Source organism: Schistocerca serialis, chromosome 5 (genome assembly GCF_023864345.2).
Source record: "Schistocerca serialis cubense isolate TAMUIC-IGC-003099 chromosome 5, iqSchSeri2.2, whole genome shotgun sequence".
NCBI lineage: Eukaryota > Metazoa > Arthropoda > Insecta > Orthoptera > Acrididae > Schistocerca > Schistocerca serialis.
In genome coordinates this window covers 139945685-139963536 of record NC_064642.1, presented here as the reverse complement: position 1 = coordinate 139963536, position 17852 = coordinate 139945685, and the positions used below count along the sequence as shown (strand labels likewise).

Genomic DNA, 17852 nt, shown 5'->3' with positions numbered 1-17852 from the left:
ATCTCTCTGCTGAACAGAAGGATGCCAAGATATCTCAAATTATGCTTGCCTTAAATCGGTCAGAGAATGTGAAAGGACAGTTTAAGGTAGTTAATGGATTACTTTGCAAGAAAAACTTTGATTCATTTGGAAAGAGGTGGCTAAACACATGTGCTTAGATGTTCTACAGAAATTCCATGACACGAGAAAGGCAGTTCCTCAGAAACCACCTGGCCAACTCATACCAATTCCACCAGCCAAAACGCCTTTCCAGCATGTTGGGATTGACCTCCTTGGATGATTTCCAATGTATGCTAGTGGCAATAGATGGATTATTGTTTGCACTGATTATCTGACACACTATACCATTACAAAAGCCATTTAGACAGACCTTTGGTGCAACATTACTCATCACATGATGACTGCCTACCATCTGCAAACTAATGGGCTTACTGAATGCGTTAATAAGACCTTGGCTGACATGCTATCAATGTTCATCAATGTTGAGCAGAGCAAATGGGATGAGATGTTATCTTTCGTGACGTTTGCCTACAAAACCGCCAAACAAGACACCACAGGATTTATGCCATTTTTCCTGGTGCATTGGCGTGAGGCGACTATGACAATGAACACTGTGTTTCCATTACATCCTGATGACATGGATGATGACTACATTGGCCAGGTATTAACCAGAGCTGAGGAAGCTTGGCAGTTATCTCGATTCTGCATGCTGCAGACTCAAGAAAACAATCGCTGAAGGTATGATGTGAGCCACAGTCCTGTTGTCTACCAGCACAGTAACCTCATCTAGATCTTCACTCATGTTTGGAAGGTTGGTCTCTCTGAGAAGCTCCCCAGGCACTACTTTGGACCTTATAAGGTTGTAAGACTGTTGTCTGATGTTACTTATGAAGATGAAGATTTCGACCCTGACATAAGACGACAAAAGATCAGGGATACGGTCCACGTCCTTCAAATGAAGCCCTATAAGGATCCTGCAACCCAGGATAAATTTGAAGGTCCTGCAACAGGCAAAAGCAAAAAGGTGATGAAGAGTATAGCGGCAAAGGAAGTTCTAAGAAGATCACTTCTGGGCAAACATCAGTCATCGGGAGCCGGAGTATGCAGGACTGATAACTCGTTCCTGGACTAGGAGGATGTAACACTGAGAGGCTTTTCTCTTAAGGAGGGAGCGATGTCAGAGAAGAATCTGAGTAACACAATCACCATTGTGTAGTGGTTATGATACTAGACTGTTGCATGGAGGGTTGTGAGATCTAAACTCACCTGAACTGTAAAATTTTAATTTCTATATTCGGTTTGAGTACATTCTAGAAGTATCCACAAATGTCAAGAATCATTGTACTGGAATGTTCTGTAACTGTATATATACCGTATGTGTTCTGGCTGGAGGCAGTTTGCTCCACACTCTTGTATGTGCAAGTGCTGAATAAATCTTCATTAAGTGAAGTTAGTGTTCGACATTCATCAGATCACACCTTATTCTACATGACAATATACACAGATCACAAACCACTGATCTAAACATTCAAGAAGAATGGTGTCAACTGCTTCTCCCCTCCAGTCCAACCATGTGGAGTTTACAAGTCAATTTAGTATGGACTTAAGGCACAGTTCTGGCATCCCTATTAACTTTTCAGAACTGGAATGTGCACCAGATGACCAAGAGCACCATATATTTGTTGATGATGCCACATCATCAATTTAGCTCCAACTTATTGAAGTTCCAGGGTAAGGTGCCTGACTTTGTTGTGATGTCTTTCAAGGAAGACCTCTCCTTTTTCTCCCGCCAGTTTACTGATGACAAACCTTAAACAGTGTTCACAGTCTAAGTCATCCTGGAGCACCTTATGCCTCATGTCACAGTGCTTTGTTTGACCATGTATGGAGGAGGATTACTGAGAGTGGATGCAGACATGCCTTCAATTCCAGCATTGCAAAGTGTCCCATCATGTGCATGCAACAGTGGGTAACTGTCCTCTCATTTTGCTCCTGTATCTGATGATGTTTTGGGACTGCTTTCCCCATCAAACAGCCAGTGATATCTCCCTACAATGATCAACCATTTTTCATGCTGGCCAGAGGCAACACCATGGACAATATCACTGCAGAAATCTTAGCTTCTGCCTTCACATCAACTTGGCTAGTTAGGTTTGGCCACCCACTCCTCATAACTACTGATTCAGACAGGCAATTTGAAGTGGAACTTTTCAACCAGATATCTAGATTCTGTGGGTATGTGCATCACAAAACTACCAACTACTATCTTGCTAGTAATGGCATTGTTGAGAGATGGCATTGTTCCCTCAAGGCCCTTATGTGTCATGGTACATTCTGGACTTCTGCCCTTCTGATCATTCTCCTAGTCCTAAGAATGGTGTATAAGCAAATTTACACTCCTCAGCTTTGGAATTAGTCTGTGGTGAACCATTGCATCTTCCTGAGGAAGATCACTACAGTTACCAACCCAAAATCAGTTGGAATTTCTTCATTAATTTATGGACCACATTGTACATATACAACCCTCCACAGCCTCCAGACACAGTACCCCAACAACTTACATGTCCTGTGACTTGGAAAGCTGGATGCACATGATGCATTGAATGGACAGGACTAAGCCCATGCTGCAACCGCCAAACACTGTCCCGTGTCATGTCCTGTGACAAAGCATGCAGGCTTTAGACACTGTGGTAAATGGCAAACCCATGGCTGTTGCCATTAATAGTGTCAAACCAGCATACATGTTCAAAGAAGAGCCACTGCCTGCAGCACAGAGACTGCAGCTTCCTTTAGTACTGGCACCACAAACTCTACTGCATGAGCAATGACCTTCCAACAAAATCTCTTGACTCACTCCTGTCTTCATGTACACTTCCCAGTCCAGTTCCATTATTGACACTGCTTCCACCATGGGGGAAGATTTAGCATCTCCTATGATGTTTGCACCAACCAGCAATGTTATCATGTTCAATGGTGCATTGTTGTGTGCGTGTGTGGTCTATGTTAGCAAAAGAGTCATATCTGTCAAACAGTTCTGTTGCCAACCACCAGGGGTGCTGTGTTTCATAATATGTATTATATTGTTTTGTCCTGTTTATTCTTTGACATGTGAATTTGTTTATGACTTTGTTTGTTCTATAATATCCTGTTTTACCTCTTCCTGAGTTATACCAATATTCAGAATGTTTCACCTGCAAGTTAAACGCTCAGATTTGTATTCAAGTTATGGAGTAACCACATGTCCAGTCTGTTCAGCAGACACTGTTACCAAAATAAAGCATTTTGTTCAATGAAACGTCCAGAGTTAGTTTGTTCATGCCAAGCAAAGTTCAGTTAGCTTAAATCATTATTTAATCTTAAAGAAGGTTTCTCATTTTATGAATCTTTTTTTTGCATTTTATCCATTCCTCCAAAAAATTGATAATATGCCACATAATGGTGTCTTAAAATAATCTATTCATCAGTTATATTGCAGTATATTTCATAGACTGAAATGAATAGAGCACTTATGGCATTTTCTATACATTCAATGACTACGTCATTAGATTCTTATGATTTCTTGTGTGTATTTATAGTATCTGTTTTCTTTGGATTTATTATCAAGCAGTTTGTATGAAACTGATTTGTAATATAGTTAAACACTGCTGGATGATGCTTTTTAAGAACTTCCTTCTACTTACTCTAATTCTCTTGATTGACAGTATTATTTATATAAAAAACAATGTGCTGCATCACACATATTGTATGAAAACATTGTGTATGATTCATATACACTTCTGTTTATATTTTGTTGGCTAAATAATATTTTATTTTCCTTAGGCAGTTAGCCAAGAAATCTTAAAATCGGCAAGGGGAAAAAATTATGTCTATTTATTTACTTTTTACATTTTACTCCCCTCATTGTGACAATATAAATTGACATGCTTAATGATTTTCTTTGCAATTACTCTTATATTTAAAAGGAAATTCTTCAAATATTTCAAACCATACTTATTCAATATCTTATTTGTACATTTCTTAGTTTTTCTTCTGTTGACAGCTCTACAGTGATCGTGGTTTCTTCCATGGACTGGAGAAAACTGCAGTATACCACAGGCTAGCAGGACATATACATCTGTTCATCTATAGCTTTGAGTATCAAGGTTCGCAGAGCTACACACCAATCTTTGCAAAAACCAATATAAGATATGGTAAGATATCTACATTCAGCAGTTAAATAATTTACTACATAAGCTATCTTTCCTAAAATGAAATAACACTTTCTTCTTATGTTACTATACCTCCATTGCCCCTTATAAGTCTTAAATGTGAATTATATTATTTTAGTAATTTCTTTGATTTTTTATTCATTGGGGTCTGTAGTTTCCTCATGAATTATTACCTTCAGAAATGTTGAATAATTTAATTAATAGAAGAGAAGATATGTAGTTTGTTAGCTATAAGCTGTTGGCACACCATGACATACTACTCATGTTTCCCCAGTCTAAATTTAATGTAATGAAATTGATGGAAAAACGAATATTTTTAAAAGTTCTGCCACTTTGTCAGTTACATAATATAGGTATAAAATATTCTCGGTATTCTTGCCACGTCAGTTCTGGATAAAATCTCGAGCTTTCGACGATTACCTCCATCGTCATCGTCAGGAGCTGACTGTCTCTACTGCTGCTATGGTAGCCTCTATATAGCCCGAAGACGGCTTCTGATTGGTCGGATTCTGATTGGTCAGCGATTACGTGCTGCTGTCTCAGACGGTGTCACTGTGTGCGCCGGTGGCGCCACCGCTTCCGTTTAAACGTAAACCTTGGAAGGAACGTCTCTGCTGCTTCTCTGCATCAAGCGCTCGTTTCCACGCACAGCTCAGATGGTATCCGCTATCGCGGTTAAAGTTCTTTTGGCTCATTCTGATTTCAACAGCCTCCTTAATAACAGAATCCCAGTACGTGGAGGCATGGGACAGAATTTTAGTTTCATCGAACAATATTTTGTGTACTGGGATTCTGTTATTAAGGAGGCTGTTGAAATCAGAATGAGCCAAAAGAACTTTAACCGCGATAGCGGATACCATCTGAGCTGTGCGTGGAAACGAGCGCTTGATGCAGAGAAGCAGCAGAGACGTTCCTTCCAAGGTTTACGTTTAAACGGAAGCGGTGGCGCCACCGGCGCACACAGTGACACCGTCTGAGACAGCAGCACGTAATCGCCGACCAATCAGAATCCGACCAATCAGAAGCCGTCTTCGGGCTATATAGAGGCTACCATAGCAGCAGTAGAGACAGTCAGCTCCTGACGATGACGATGGAGGTAATCGTCGAAAGCTCGAGATTTTATCCAGAACTGACGTGGCAAGAATACCGAGAATATTTTATACATAAGTGCCGCCGCGAAAAACTTCGTTCACATAATATAGGTGCTGTTTGTATCCTAATGCTAGTTTCATATTTACATAACACATTGTTATTCATGAAATACTAGAAATTATCTACACAACAGATTACTCTGACATTTTTCTACCTGTCATACATCCAACAGAAATCTCTAATCATTGTTTTAAAAATGTGTAGCAATTCCCAGGACTTTGCTTTACATCTGACAGAAGTGACTCAGTGTAAGTGACTATTACTTATCACCATCAACTGCTGGATTCAGGGCTCCTGTAGATTGTTGATTTTTCTGTACATCAAGGTTTTCAGGTACGTTAGATTAGATTAGATGTGTGATTCACTTTGTCATCTGAGTCACATTGTCATCATCTGATTCACATTGTATTTGTGACCATTACAACCAGTAGTTTAGTAGTCAGTATACTGTGACGTACCCAAGCAAGATGAGAGCATCCAGCAGTGGTGTGCCAGCAGTTTAGGTTAGTACACAGCATTTTATTTAGTTCAGTGCCCCTTTTTTATGCTCTGAGCTCACATATTTATTTCCTGCAGTAGTTCTTGTGTGAGCTGAGCCTCTAGCGAAAAGTCACTGCTGATACATCTGTATTCAGCAGTGAAATGTGAAATTTATTTCTGTTTTAAGAGGTTGCAGATCTTTCAGTCTTAGTGTTTAGTGAGAAATCTGCAGTCTAGATTTAAGTGTTTGTTTATTCTTCTTGTTTGTATTTGTGTATTTTTTGCACAGTTTGACATGAATAGGGACAGTACTTGTTGTGTTCATAAATAACTCCTTGTCTCTGAACATGACAAACTGTCTACAAATAGCTGGAAGCTGCATTGACCTTGGTCAGCAGGCTTCAGGCCAAGGCACAAAGTAGCGATGACATCAGGTTGCCACGGACAACCTCTTCAACACCTTTTGTCCATTGGATTCCTCCGGCAACCCCATTGTCATAACATCTTCTGATTTGCAACTTCTGACTGGTCTGTCTTCACATGAGGATAAATGATGGGCAGTGGTAGGTTTGTATGTCTCTGGGTGGAAGGAGAAAGTAGGAACAGGCCACATGGCTGCCTCTTTACACCTTAAAAACAAGTATGAGGTGCTACCCAGTTTGAAAACCCTTCTGAGACAGCACAGGATGCTTCTCTTGTTGGTCAAGTGGCTGATTTTCCTGCTTAGTTTATAAAAGTCCAGAGGGCAAGAATGCTAGTCATTCGGAGCTCCAGTGTTAGGTGGGTTATGGGGTCCCTCAGGATAATAGTGGGCAGGTCAGGAAAGAATGCCAATGTGCACTCTACATCTACATAAGTACTTAGCAAGCTACTTGGTTGTATGTGGCAGAGGGTACTTCTGGTATCACTATCTGATCCCTTCCTTTCCTGTTCCACTCGTAAATGGTGCATGGGAAGAATGATTGTGAGTAAGTTAGGTATTAGCTCTAATTTCTCAGATTTTCTCACCATGATCAATTTGCAAGATGTGTATAGGTGGAAGTAATATGTTGTTTTACTCGGTATATCTGCTGGGGGGGGGATCTCATTTGAGATATGGAGGTAGTTTTGCTGGTGGATATTAAGCAAACTGGATGCAACTGGCTACAAATTGTGGCTCAAGTTGGCACAAATGATGCACACCACTTAGTTTTAAGGCCATCCACAGTTACTTTCAGCAGGGCTGATTTGGAGAAGGCTGTGGGTTACGCTTGCTATTTGTAACATCCTCCTCAGAGTTGATCACAGTCCTCTACTTTGGAGCAGGGTGGGTGGAACTGGCTGCAAATCGTGTCTCAAGTTGGCACAAATGATGCACACCACTTAGATTTAAGGCCATCCATAGTTACTTTCAGCAGGGCTGATTTGGAGAAGGCTATGGGTTATGCTTGCTATTTGTATCATTCTCCTCAGAGTTGATCACAGTTCTCTGCTGTGGAGCAGAGTGGAAGTTCTAAACCAGAGGCTCAGACAATTCTGCAATAGTATCAGATGTGAATTTTTCGACTTCCTCTCTCAGGTGAAAAATTGTAGAGTCCTTCTTAATGGGTCAGGCATACACTACATGCTACAGGAATTCTCAACTACAGCAGCTGGCACATGGAGACTTTTTGTTTATTTTAGAGGACCCCACCTCCTTTCCCACTCTGGATCAGAGGTGCACTGCATGCCAAAACTGAAGAAACATTAACCACATTATTCTCTGAGAATGCTCATTCTTGCAGATGAGGAATAGAAAAGGTTAAAACAGTATTAGTAAACTGCAGGAGCATCCATGGTAAGATTGCAGAATTAGAATGAATTATTAAATGTAATGACTCCTATGTAGTGTTAGGAGAAGAATGTTGGTTGTAACTGGAAGTTAATAGCAATGAAATCCTAAATTCAGATTTGAATATTTGTTGTAAGGAAAGGTTAGATGCCAAAGGTGGTGGCATATTTATTGCAATAAATAATTTGATAATATCTGCTGCAGTTATGGACATGAATGTGAGTTGATCTGGGTGTAGTTAAGCATCAAAGGTGGGTAAAAAATGGCAATCAGATGTTTTTATTAGACAGCCTGCATCAGGAGCTGTAGGCATAGAGCACTTCTCAGAGAACTTGAAGAATTTTGTGGATAAGTTTGGACTTCATCTTTGCAAGTATGGAATGGAAGAGTGATGTGATCAAAACTAGTGCCAGAGACAGAGATTCGTGTGACATTATTCTGGATGCCTTGTTCAAAAACTATTCAGCAGATATTTAGAGAACCAACTAATTAAGGTCACATCTGAGACCCTCTAGCAAGAAACAGACCTAAACTTTTCAAATCAGTTAATGTAGAGGAGGGTATCAATGATCATAAGATGGTAATAGCACCTATGATTATGGGTATTATGAAGAATGTTAAGAGAGATTGGAAAATGTTTTTGCTTAGCAAGAGTGATGGGATACAAATTGCATAGTATCTGAGTATTCAGTATCAAATATTCAGTGATGAGGGCAAAGATGTAGAGTGCAAATGGAAAAAAATTAAAAGCATTGTTCAACATGCCATAGACAAGTACATTCCTAGCAAGATCTTAAGGGATGGAAAAGACCCACCATGGTTTAATAACCAGGTCAGAAAAGAATTGCTATGTAAACAAAGAGAGCTTCATCATAGATTCAAGAGAAGTAAAGACCTAGCTGAAAACAAAAGCACAACAAAGTGAGAATAAACTTAAAGAGAGCAGTGATAGAAGTATTCAGTGAGTTCGAAAGTAAAATTTTGCCAACCAAACTGAGCAAAACCCTATCAGGTTTTGGTTTCACACAAAATTCAGAAGCTGATTTAAATCAACTGTTGAGTCACTCAAGGACCCTACTGCCACTGAAACAGAAGAACACACAGAGAAGGCCAGAATACTGAAATTGGTCTTCTGAAAATTGTTTCAGTGTAGACCATAATATGGTCCCTTATTTCAGTCATCATAAAAAAATCTAAATGGCAGGCATTGAGACAAGTAGTCACAGTATAGAAACACAATTACAGTTGCTTGGTAGTGGAAAGGCATCAGGACCAGATGACACATGTTTAAGATTCTACAGAGATTATGGGCGGAAACTTGCTCTCCTATAAGTAGCAATTTATTGTAGGTTACTGGTGCAATGAAAAGTATCTAGAAACTAAAGAAAAGCATAGCTCATTATTTTTTGTCAAGAAGGGTCATATGATAGATGCTCATAATTAAGGCCTCTATTGTTGACATCAATATGTTGTAGACAACGGAATATGTTTTATGCTCACATATTATGAAGTTTTTGGAGAATGAAAATCTCTTCCATAAAAATTGACATAGATTCCTCAAACTGAAATTGTAGTGGATCTAACCTAATGCTGCTTATCTCATAGGCTTCTGGGTATCAGTCTTCAATCCATAGATGAAACGAAGTTGTAACAGCCTTAATGGCTATTGGAAGGTGTACAAAACTCAACAATTCTAGATTCGCTGATTGTCACTTCTGTTTCTCTGTAGCAGACTTTATTGAGTCAATTACCAGTTTGTTGTTGTTGTTGTGGTCTTCAGTCCTGAGACTGGTTTGATGCAGCTCTCCATGCTACTCTATCCTGTGCTAGCTTCTTCATCTCCCAGTACCTGCTGCAATCTACATCCTTCTGAATCTGCTTAGTGTATTCATCTCTTGGTCTCCTTCTATGACGCTGCCCTCCAATGCTAAATTTGTGATCCCCTGGTGCCTCAGAACATGTCCTACCAACCGGTCCCTTCTTCTTGTCAAGTTGTGCCACAAACTCCTCTTCTCCCCAATTCTATTCAATACCTCCTCATTAGTTACGTGATCTACCCATCTAATCTTCAGCATTCTTCTGTACCACCACATTTCAAAAGCTTCTATTCTCTTCTTGTCGAGACTACTTTTCGTCCATGTTTCACTTCCATACATGGCTACACTCCATACAAATACTTTCAGAAACGACTTGCTGACACTTAAATCTATACTCGATGTCAACAAATTTCTCTTCTTCAGAAACGCTTTCCTTGCCATTGTCAGTCTACATTTTATATCCTCTCTACTTTGGCCATCATCAGTTATTATGCTCCCCAAATAGCAAAACTCCTTTACTTCTTTAAGTGTCTCATTTCCTAATCTAATTCCCACAGCATCACCAGTTTACCAGATATAAAATAAATAATTAGTGCACACATCAGGATAGACCATACAGTACCTAACAGACCCAGTCCAGTGTCAAAGTTAATTACTGACAGCTGGGGAAATGCTGGGGCCTTGCAAGTAACACTGGCCCAGATAGGTAGCAGCACTACTTATCTCGCTTTTGTACTATTTCTGCAGTTCACAAATCTGCCCCTGCAGCAGTGCTTGTTATGTGGTAGTGCTGTTAGTCAAGGAAGACTAGTAATGCTCCAACTTTCATCTGTTTGTCTGTTACAGAAGTCATTTTAATGTTTGTAAGGAGTTCTTGTTATTGCTTTATTTGTGTAGATTGAGATATAAAACAAGAAATTCCTAATTCTTAATATTGATTCAAAATAAAGACAGTATTTCACAATGGAGTAACATTGGCTGATTGGAGTAACTTTGACTCTAACAGTTTTAGACTGAAGTTTTGTTTATTATGTTACCTAGTAGGACTTATTTTAAAAATTGTCTGGGGTAGACTCAAATTGTGCTTCATTGCTGAAAAGTTACACTAGTTCTTTGCTGCGTACTGGTCAAATATTAACACTTATTTATAATCTTCAGAACTTCACAAATTTATTCTTCTCAGTTACACATGGCTGCAAATTCTCATTGCTAACAAAAATTTTCCTGCATTGCAAGTACACAACTATATATAAGAATCACTCACAACAGCCTCTCACCAACTAGTTGCACAGATCAACAAGAACAAAGATACCACAATAAGTCACAGTATAGCATTCTTATAAAATATTAATTTTTACATTTACGCACACTGCAGGAAAAAATTAGTAAATCCTTTTGAAGGTTTCCAATTCACTCAGGATTTATTGTTGCAACAGTGCATATGGAGTACATGTAATGATTACATTTAGAGATAAATAGCACAAGCAGTTCCAAGGTACAAGGCATTAACTCATGCTGAAACACCCATGTTAGTACTTGGTGTAGCCTACGTGTCTCTGGGATCCAGTCAATTGTACAGACAGTGAATACTGTTCTGGGATATTTCATGCCCTGCCTGTTTGACCTGTTCATATAGTTCTGTAAAAATTGTTGGCTGACAAGTCACTCAAGTCACTTCTCATCTGATCATATCCCACATGCGCTCAATTGGAGACAAGTCTGGAGATTGTGCTGACCAGGGAAGTCACTGCACATCGTACAGAGAACATTGTGTTTTCACAGGCCATGTGTGGGTGACTGTTATCTTGTTGGAATAACACATCACACTCCTGTTGCAAGAATGGTAAAATAATGGGGCTAACAACATTCTGGACCTACCAAGAACTGGTTAGCATCCTCTCCAGAAACACCAAAGGTGAATGAGAGTTGTAGCTTATCACATCCCAGGCCATTAAGGCCTTGGTTGAGGCCAATGTGTTGTGGATGAATGCACTCTATGAGACAACACTCACCACCACTACATCATATTCATAAACGACCATCACTTGCATGCAAGCAGCATCTGCTTTCATCACTGAAGACCACCGCATGCCATTCCATCTTCCAAGTGATCCTCTGATGGCACCAGTCAAGCCATGCACATCTATGTTGTGGCATGAGTGGATCAGCTAGAGGTGTGCTTCCTCATAGTCCCACTGCTAATAACCTGTTTGCAACATTTCATGTTGAGACATCTGGGCTCGTAAGCCCCACTGTCTGTGCTGTGATAGCTGTATGATCTGACACTGGTCCTCTTAAAATAAGATGATCCTGGTGGGTGTCTGTGCTGTGTGGATGGCCAGAACCTCATTTACGAGTGAGAGATTGTTCAAGTGACCACTGGTACCAGCAACCTTGGTCATCTGATGCAGCATATCCAACCTGTGTGGCAAATCTCTGAAAGGGCCATACCACCATTCGGAAGGCCATTATTTGACCCCTTTCAAATTCACTTGGCCATATGCAGCACAACTGTGTCTCCACGGTATGGTTGCCTGCTTGCTTCACGTATTTCCACTACACTGAGCCCTCTGCTCTGGTAGCTATGCCACAATGCTGTCTGCTGGTGGATGATGTTGAAACTATTATCGCTATCTCTACTAGTCCTCAGGTTGCATGCACTGTCATTGGATCAAAATTGTTATCTTTCCAGGTGTAGTAACTTTTTCCAACAGTGTATATAATATAAATCTTTTACCACTGTTTTCAGAATAAGTTACAAAAATATCAGTAATGACAATAAATTCAAATACAATTTCAGTTTCAAATTAAACTGGAACCATGAAAAAAATATATTTTCAGAGAATAAATCTTATATAGTTTATGTGTTGTTTTCTGTTGATAAAAGAATGTAAGATCATATTAGGTTGAGGAGGATTACCAGATTGGTTGCACCAATAATCACACCCATTTAGCAATAGTTCATTTATTAACCTTAACATATATAAGGGTCACAAAGAACTGTCCTGAACATGGCGGAACAGCCAAAGATAATGCTTAGAGTCCAACATCATATCAATGTTGGTGTCGATTTCATCAGTGCCACAAGGTGTATTGCCAAAATTACCAGTACACTGAACTCTAAATGATACTTTGTGCAATATTTAATTGTGTTGTATATTTATCTGTATCATATTCTACAATAAATGAAAAAAAATGCTCTCATCAGTTCTATTACAATAGCCCACAAAGAATTTTGTAAGCTGACAATATGAGCAAAATACAGCTAAAATAATGGAACTGCGCAATGCCCAGTTTCAAAAAATATAGATCCAATTAAATTTTTGAAAATTATTTTGTGAAAATTGGAATGTGCTTATTACATATAGTGTTGTGCTCACAATAAGTGTTGCTTGGTAAAGGTTACCAGTATTGAACTGAATCATTGCCTTTTTGTTTTTTGTTTTTCACCTGGTTAAAGAAGTTACACATTTAACAAGCTTCATACCAAGAACACAGCAACATGATTATTAGTTTAAGCCATACAGGTATTTACTTTGAAAATAGTGAAAAATTGAAGAAAATAATAAGTAATTTGGTATTGATACATTTCTTTGCAAAAATATCACAATGTTTATATCACTAAAAAAAAGAAAAGAAAATGAAGTATGAAAGCAAAATAGTCCAAATTTTACAGCAATTAAGTGTACAAAAATTAAGTGACTCTAATTACACAGCATTTTATAATAGCTTAATGCAAAACTAGTAAAATGATTATTATTCAGTTACTGTTGTTGTTGTTGTGGTCTTCAGTCCTGAGACTGGTTTGATGCAGTTCTCCATGCTACTCTATCCTGTGCAAGCTTCTTCATCTCCCAGTACTTACTGCAACCTACATCCTTCTGAATCTGCTTAGTGTATTCATCTCTTGGTCTCCCTCTATGATTTTTACCCTCCATGCTGCCCTCCAATGCTAAATTTGTGATCCCTTGATGCCTCAGAACATGTCCTGGCAACCGGTCCCTTCTTCTTAGCAAGTTGTGCCACAAACTCCTCTTCTCCCCAATTCTATTCAATACCTCCTCATTAGTTATGTGATCTACTCATCCAATCTTCAGCATTCTTCTGTACCACCACATTTCGAAAGCTTCTATTCTCTTCTTGTCCAAACTATTTATCGTCCATGTTTCACTTCCATACATGGCTACACTCCATACAAATACTTTCAGAAACGCCTTCCTGACACTTAAATCTATACTCGATGTTAACAAATTTCTCTTCTTCAGAAACACTTTCCTTGCCATTGCCAGTCTGCTTTGACCATCATCAGTTATTTTGCTCCCTAAATAGCAAAACTCCTATACTACTTTTAGTGTCTCATTTCCTAATCTAATTCCATCAGCATCACCCGAGTTAACTCGCCTACATTCCATTATCCTCATTTTGCTTTTGTTGATGTTCATCTTATATTCTCCTTTCAAGACACTGTCCATTCTGTTCAACTGCTCTCCCAAGTCCTTTGCTGTCTCTGACAGAATTACAATGTCATCGGCAAACCTTAAAGTCTTTATTTCTACTCCATAGATTTTAATTCCTACTCCAAACTTATCTTTTGTTTCCTTTACTACCTGCTCAATATGCAGATTGAATAACATCAGGGATAGGCTACAACCCTGTCTCACTCCCTTCCCAACCACTGCTTCCCTTTCATGCCCCTTGACTCTTATAACTACCATCTGGTTTCTGTACAAATTGTAAATAGCCTTTCACTACCTGTATTTTACCCCTGCCACCTTCAGAATTTTAAAGAGATTATTCCAGTCAGCATTGTCAAAAGCTTTCTCTAAGTCTACAAATGCTAGAAACGTAGGTTTCCCTTTCCTTACTCTATCTTCTAAGATAAGTCGTAGCATCAGTATTGCCTCATGTGTTCCAACATTTCTATGAATCCAAACTGATCTTTCATGGGGTCGGCTTCTACCAGTTTTTCCATTCATCTGTAAAGAATTCGCGTTAGTATTTTGCAGCTGTGACTTATTAAACTGATAGTTCGGTAATTTTCACATCTGTCAACACCTGCTTTCTTTGGGATTGGAATTATTATATTCTTCTTGACGTTTGAGGGTATTTTGCCTGTCTCATACATCTTGCTCACCAGATGGTAGAGTTTTGTCAGGCCTGGCTCTCCCAAGGCCGTCAATAGTTCCAATGGAATGTTGTCTACTCTCAGGGCCTTGTTTCGACTCAGGTCTTTCAGTGCTCTGTCAAACTCTTCATGCAGCATCGTATCTCCCATTTCACCTTCACCTACATCCTCTTTCATTTCCATAATATTGTCCTCAAGTACATCGCCGTTGTATAGACCCTCTATATACTCCTTCCACTGTTCTGCTTTCCCTTCTTTGCTTAGAACTGGGTTTCCATCTGATCTCTTGATATTCATGCAAGTGGCTCTCTTTTCTCCAAAGGTCTCTTTAATTTCCTGTAGACAGTATTTATCTTACCCCTAGTGATATATGCCTCTACATCCTTAAATTTGTCCTCTAGCCATCCCTGCTTCGCCATTTTGCCCTTCCTGCCAATCTCATTTTTGAGACGTTTGTATTCCTTTTTGCCTGCTTCATTTACTGCATTTTTATATTTTCTCCTTTCATCAATTAAATTCAATATTTCTTTTGTTACTCAAGGATTTCTACTAGCTCTCGTCTTTTTACCTACTTGATCCTCTGCTGCCTTCACTACTTCATCCTCAGAGCTACCCATTCTTCTTCTACTGTATTTCTTTCCCCCATTCCTGTCAATTGTTTCCTTATGCTCTCCCTGAAACTCTGTACAACCTCTGGTTCTTTCTGTTTATCCAGGTCCCATCTCCTTAAATTCCCACCTTTTCGCAGTTTCTTCAGTTTTAATCTGCAGTTCATAACCAATAGATTGCGGTCAGAGTCCACATCCGCCCTTGGAAATGTCTTACAATTTAAAACCTGGTTCCTAAATCTCTGTCTTACCATTATATAATCTATCGGATACCTTCTAGTATCTCCAGGATTCTTCCATGTGTACAACCATCTTTCATGATTCTTGTACCAAGTGTTAGCTCTCATTAAGTTATGCTCAGTGCAAAATTCTACCAGGCGGCTTCCTCTTTCCTCCCCCAATCCATATTCACCCACTATGTTTCCTTCTCTCCCTTTTCCTACTCTCGAATTCCAGTCACCCATGACTATTAAATTTTCGTCTCCCTTCACTACCTGAATAATTTCTTTTATCTCATCATATATTTCATCAATTTCTTCATCATCTGCAGAGCAAGTTGGCAAATAAACTTGTACTACTGTAGTAGGCATGGGCTTCGTGTCTATCTTGGCCACAATAATGCGTTCACTATGCTGTTTGTAGTAGCTTACCCGCACTTCTATTTTTTTTATTCATTATTAAACCTACTCCTGCATTACCCCTATTTGATTTTGTATTTATAACCCTGTATTCACCTGACCAAAAGTCTTGTTCCTCCTGCCACCAAATTTCACTAATTCCCACTATATCCCACTTTAACATATCCATTTCACTTTTTAAATTTTCTAACCTACCTGCCTGATTAAGGGATCTGACATATCATGCTCCGATCCGTAGAACGCCAGTTTTCTTTCTCCTGATAACGATGTCCTCTTGAGTAGTCCCTGCCCAGAGATCCAAATGGGGGACTATTTTACCTCCGGAATATTGTACCCAAGAGGACGCCATCATCATTTAACCATACAGTAAAGCTGCATGCCCTCGAGAAAAATTACGGGTGTAATTTCCCCTTGCTTTCAGCCATTCACAGTACTAGCACAGCAAGCCCGTTTTGGTTAGTGTTACAACGCCAGATCAGTCAATCATCCAGACTGTTGCCCCTGCAACTACTGAAAAGGCTGCTGCCCCTCTTCAGGAACCACACATTTGTCTGGCCCCTCAACAGATACCCCTCCATTGTGGTTGTACCTACGTATGGTCATTTGTATTGCTGTGGCATGCAGGGGGGGGGGGGGGGGGGATTCAGTTACTTAAGTTCAGTTTTAAATAACATACAAAATAAAATTACAACATTCCAGAAGTGTTCTTTTGATTTTCGTTTAAGTATTTGCCTTAAACCTTGGAAAAATAGTTAAACTTTCCTTTCATGCAGTGATTCCAGCAGAATTAGTAGACTGAATAGTGTTTCAATGCACAACATTTTGATTGTCTTTTATACAGGTGTGACTTTTTTTACTTTCACTTACTCATTTCCATGTTCTTGGTAGTGGTAGTACATCATATCATTCTCTGCAATATATTAGTCCTTTGCACATACTGATTTGGAACTTCATCTTTTGCACAAGTATGATTAAAGATTCAAAAATATCATGAAATTACTTCCTGATGAAATTTTCAGACATGTATAGGTGAATGGGCATAAGTTAATTATAAATAACTTGGAGAGAACTCATTATTTGACAGAAACAGACTAATAGCACCTTATTTGAGTGAGTATTTAGGAAAAATGAGTTAGTCAAAGACAAAATTGCAATTAACATGTCCAAAAGAACATACACCACATATATAATTAATGTGAGGATGACCAATTGATCACATCAGTGCAAATGCTCACCTTGCTTAAACTTTTATGAGAATCAGCAATATGCCACAAGTAATGAGGATAATGGGCAAGGGGCACTGCATTAGTAGTGAATGGATAAGTTGAGAATTTGGGGCTGATGGGAGGTATGCTAGATTAGTCCATGCATTTGCGATGATCACTGTGTCCTCATAGTGCAGTGGTCAGAGCATCTTGTTAGTAAGCAGGAGACCCAGGTTTTAATCATGTTGCGGCACAAATTTTCAACTTTCCTCATTGATTTAAATCAGTGCCCACTGGCAGATATTGTTATTAATTCCTTTGTGCCTTGACTGATTCATAATGGCTGTGGGATCCAAAGTGTTTCTGTTCATTTGGACATGTCCAAAAGAACAGACACCATATAAATAAAATCATTTACAAGACAAAAATGCGTACAGTAGAATCATCATTCTTTCAAATCATAGAGAGATTGTATGGACAGAAAGAGATACTATTGATGGATTTAAAGATAAAGATAGGGGATACAGCACAGGAAACTAAGAAGAAAATATTGCTACAACAGCTCAAATGCTTATGTCCCCCCAAGCAAACAGTATACTAAAAGCATATGTTCCTCCAAGGATTCAGTTTAGATTTCCAGACAGAAGCCATATATTTGAGACAAAATAGTAATAATTATGTGCAGGTACTTAAATCTAACAATTCATAAATGCATCATTCAATGTTTACTTAGCACAAGAAAACAATTAACTCTTTTTCCCAAAACTACTTTCAAGTCAGTAACTGTATGGTTCAAAATTCATTCCAAA

At 39.0% G+C, this 17852-nt stretch overlaps 1 protein-coding gene across 2 annotated transcripts in view; it reads left to right on the top strand.

The window, feature by feature from the left end:
• The window catches only part of LOC126481677 (juvenile hormone esterase-like), a 499150-nt gene that overhangs the window by 358910 nt on the left and 122388 nt on the right, over positions 1-17852 (top strand). For both annotated transcript variants that reach the window (XM_050105611.1, XM_050105610.1), the window contains exon 9: positions 4040-4190. In XM_050105611.1, coding sequence (XP_049961568.1) covers positions 4040-4190 — 151 coding nt within the window. The remainder of the gene's footprint in view (positions 1-4039; positions 4191-17852) is intronic.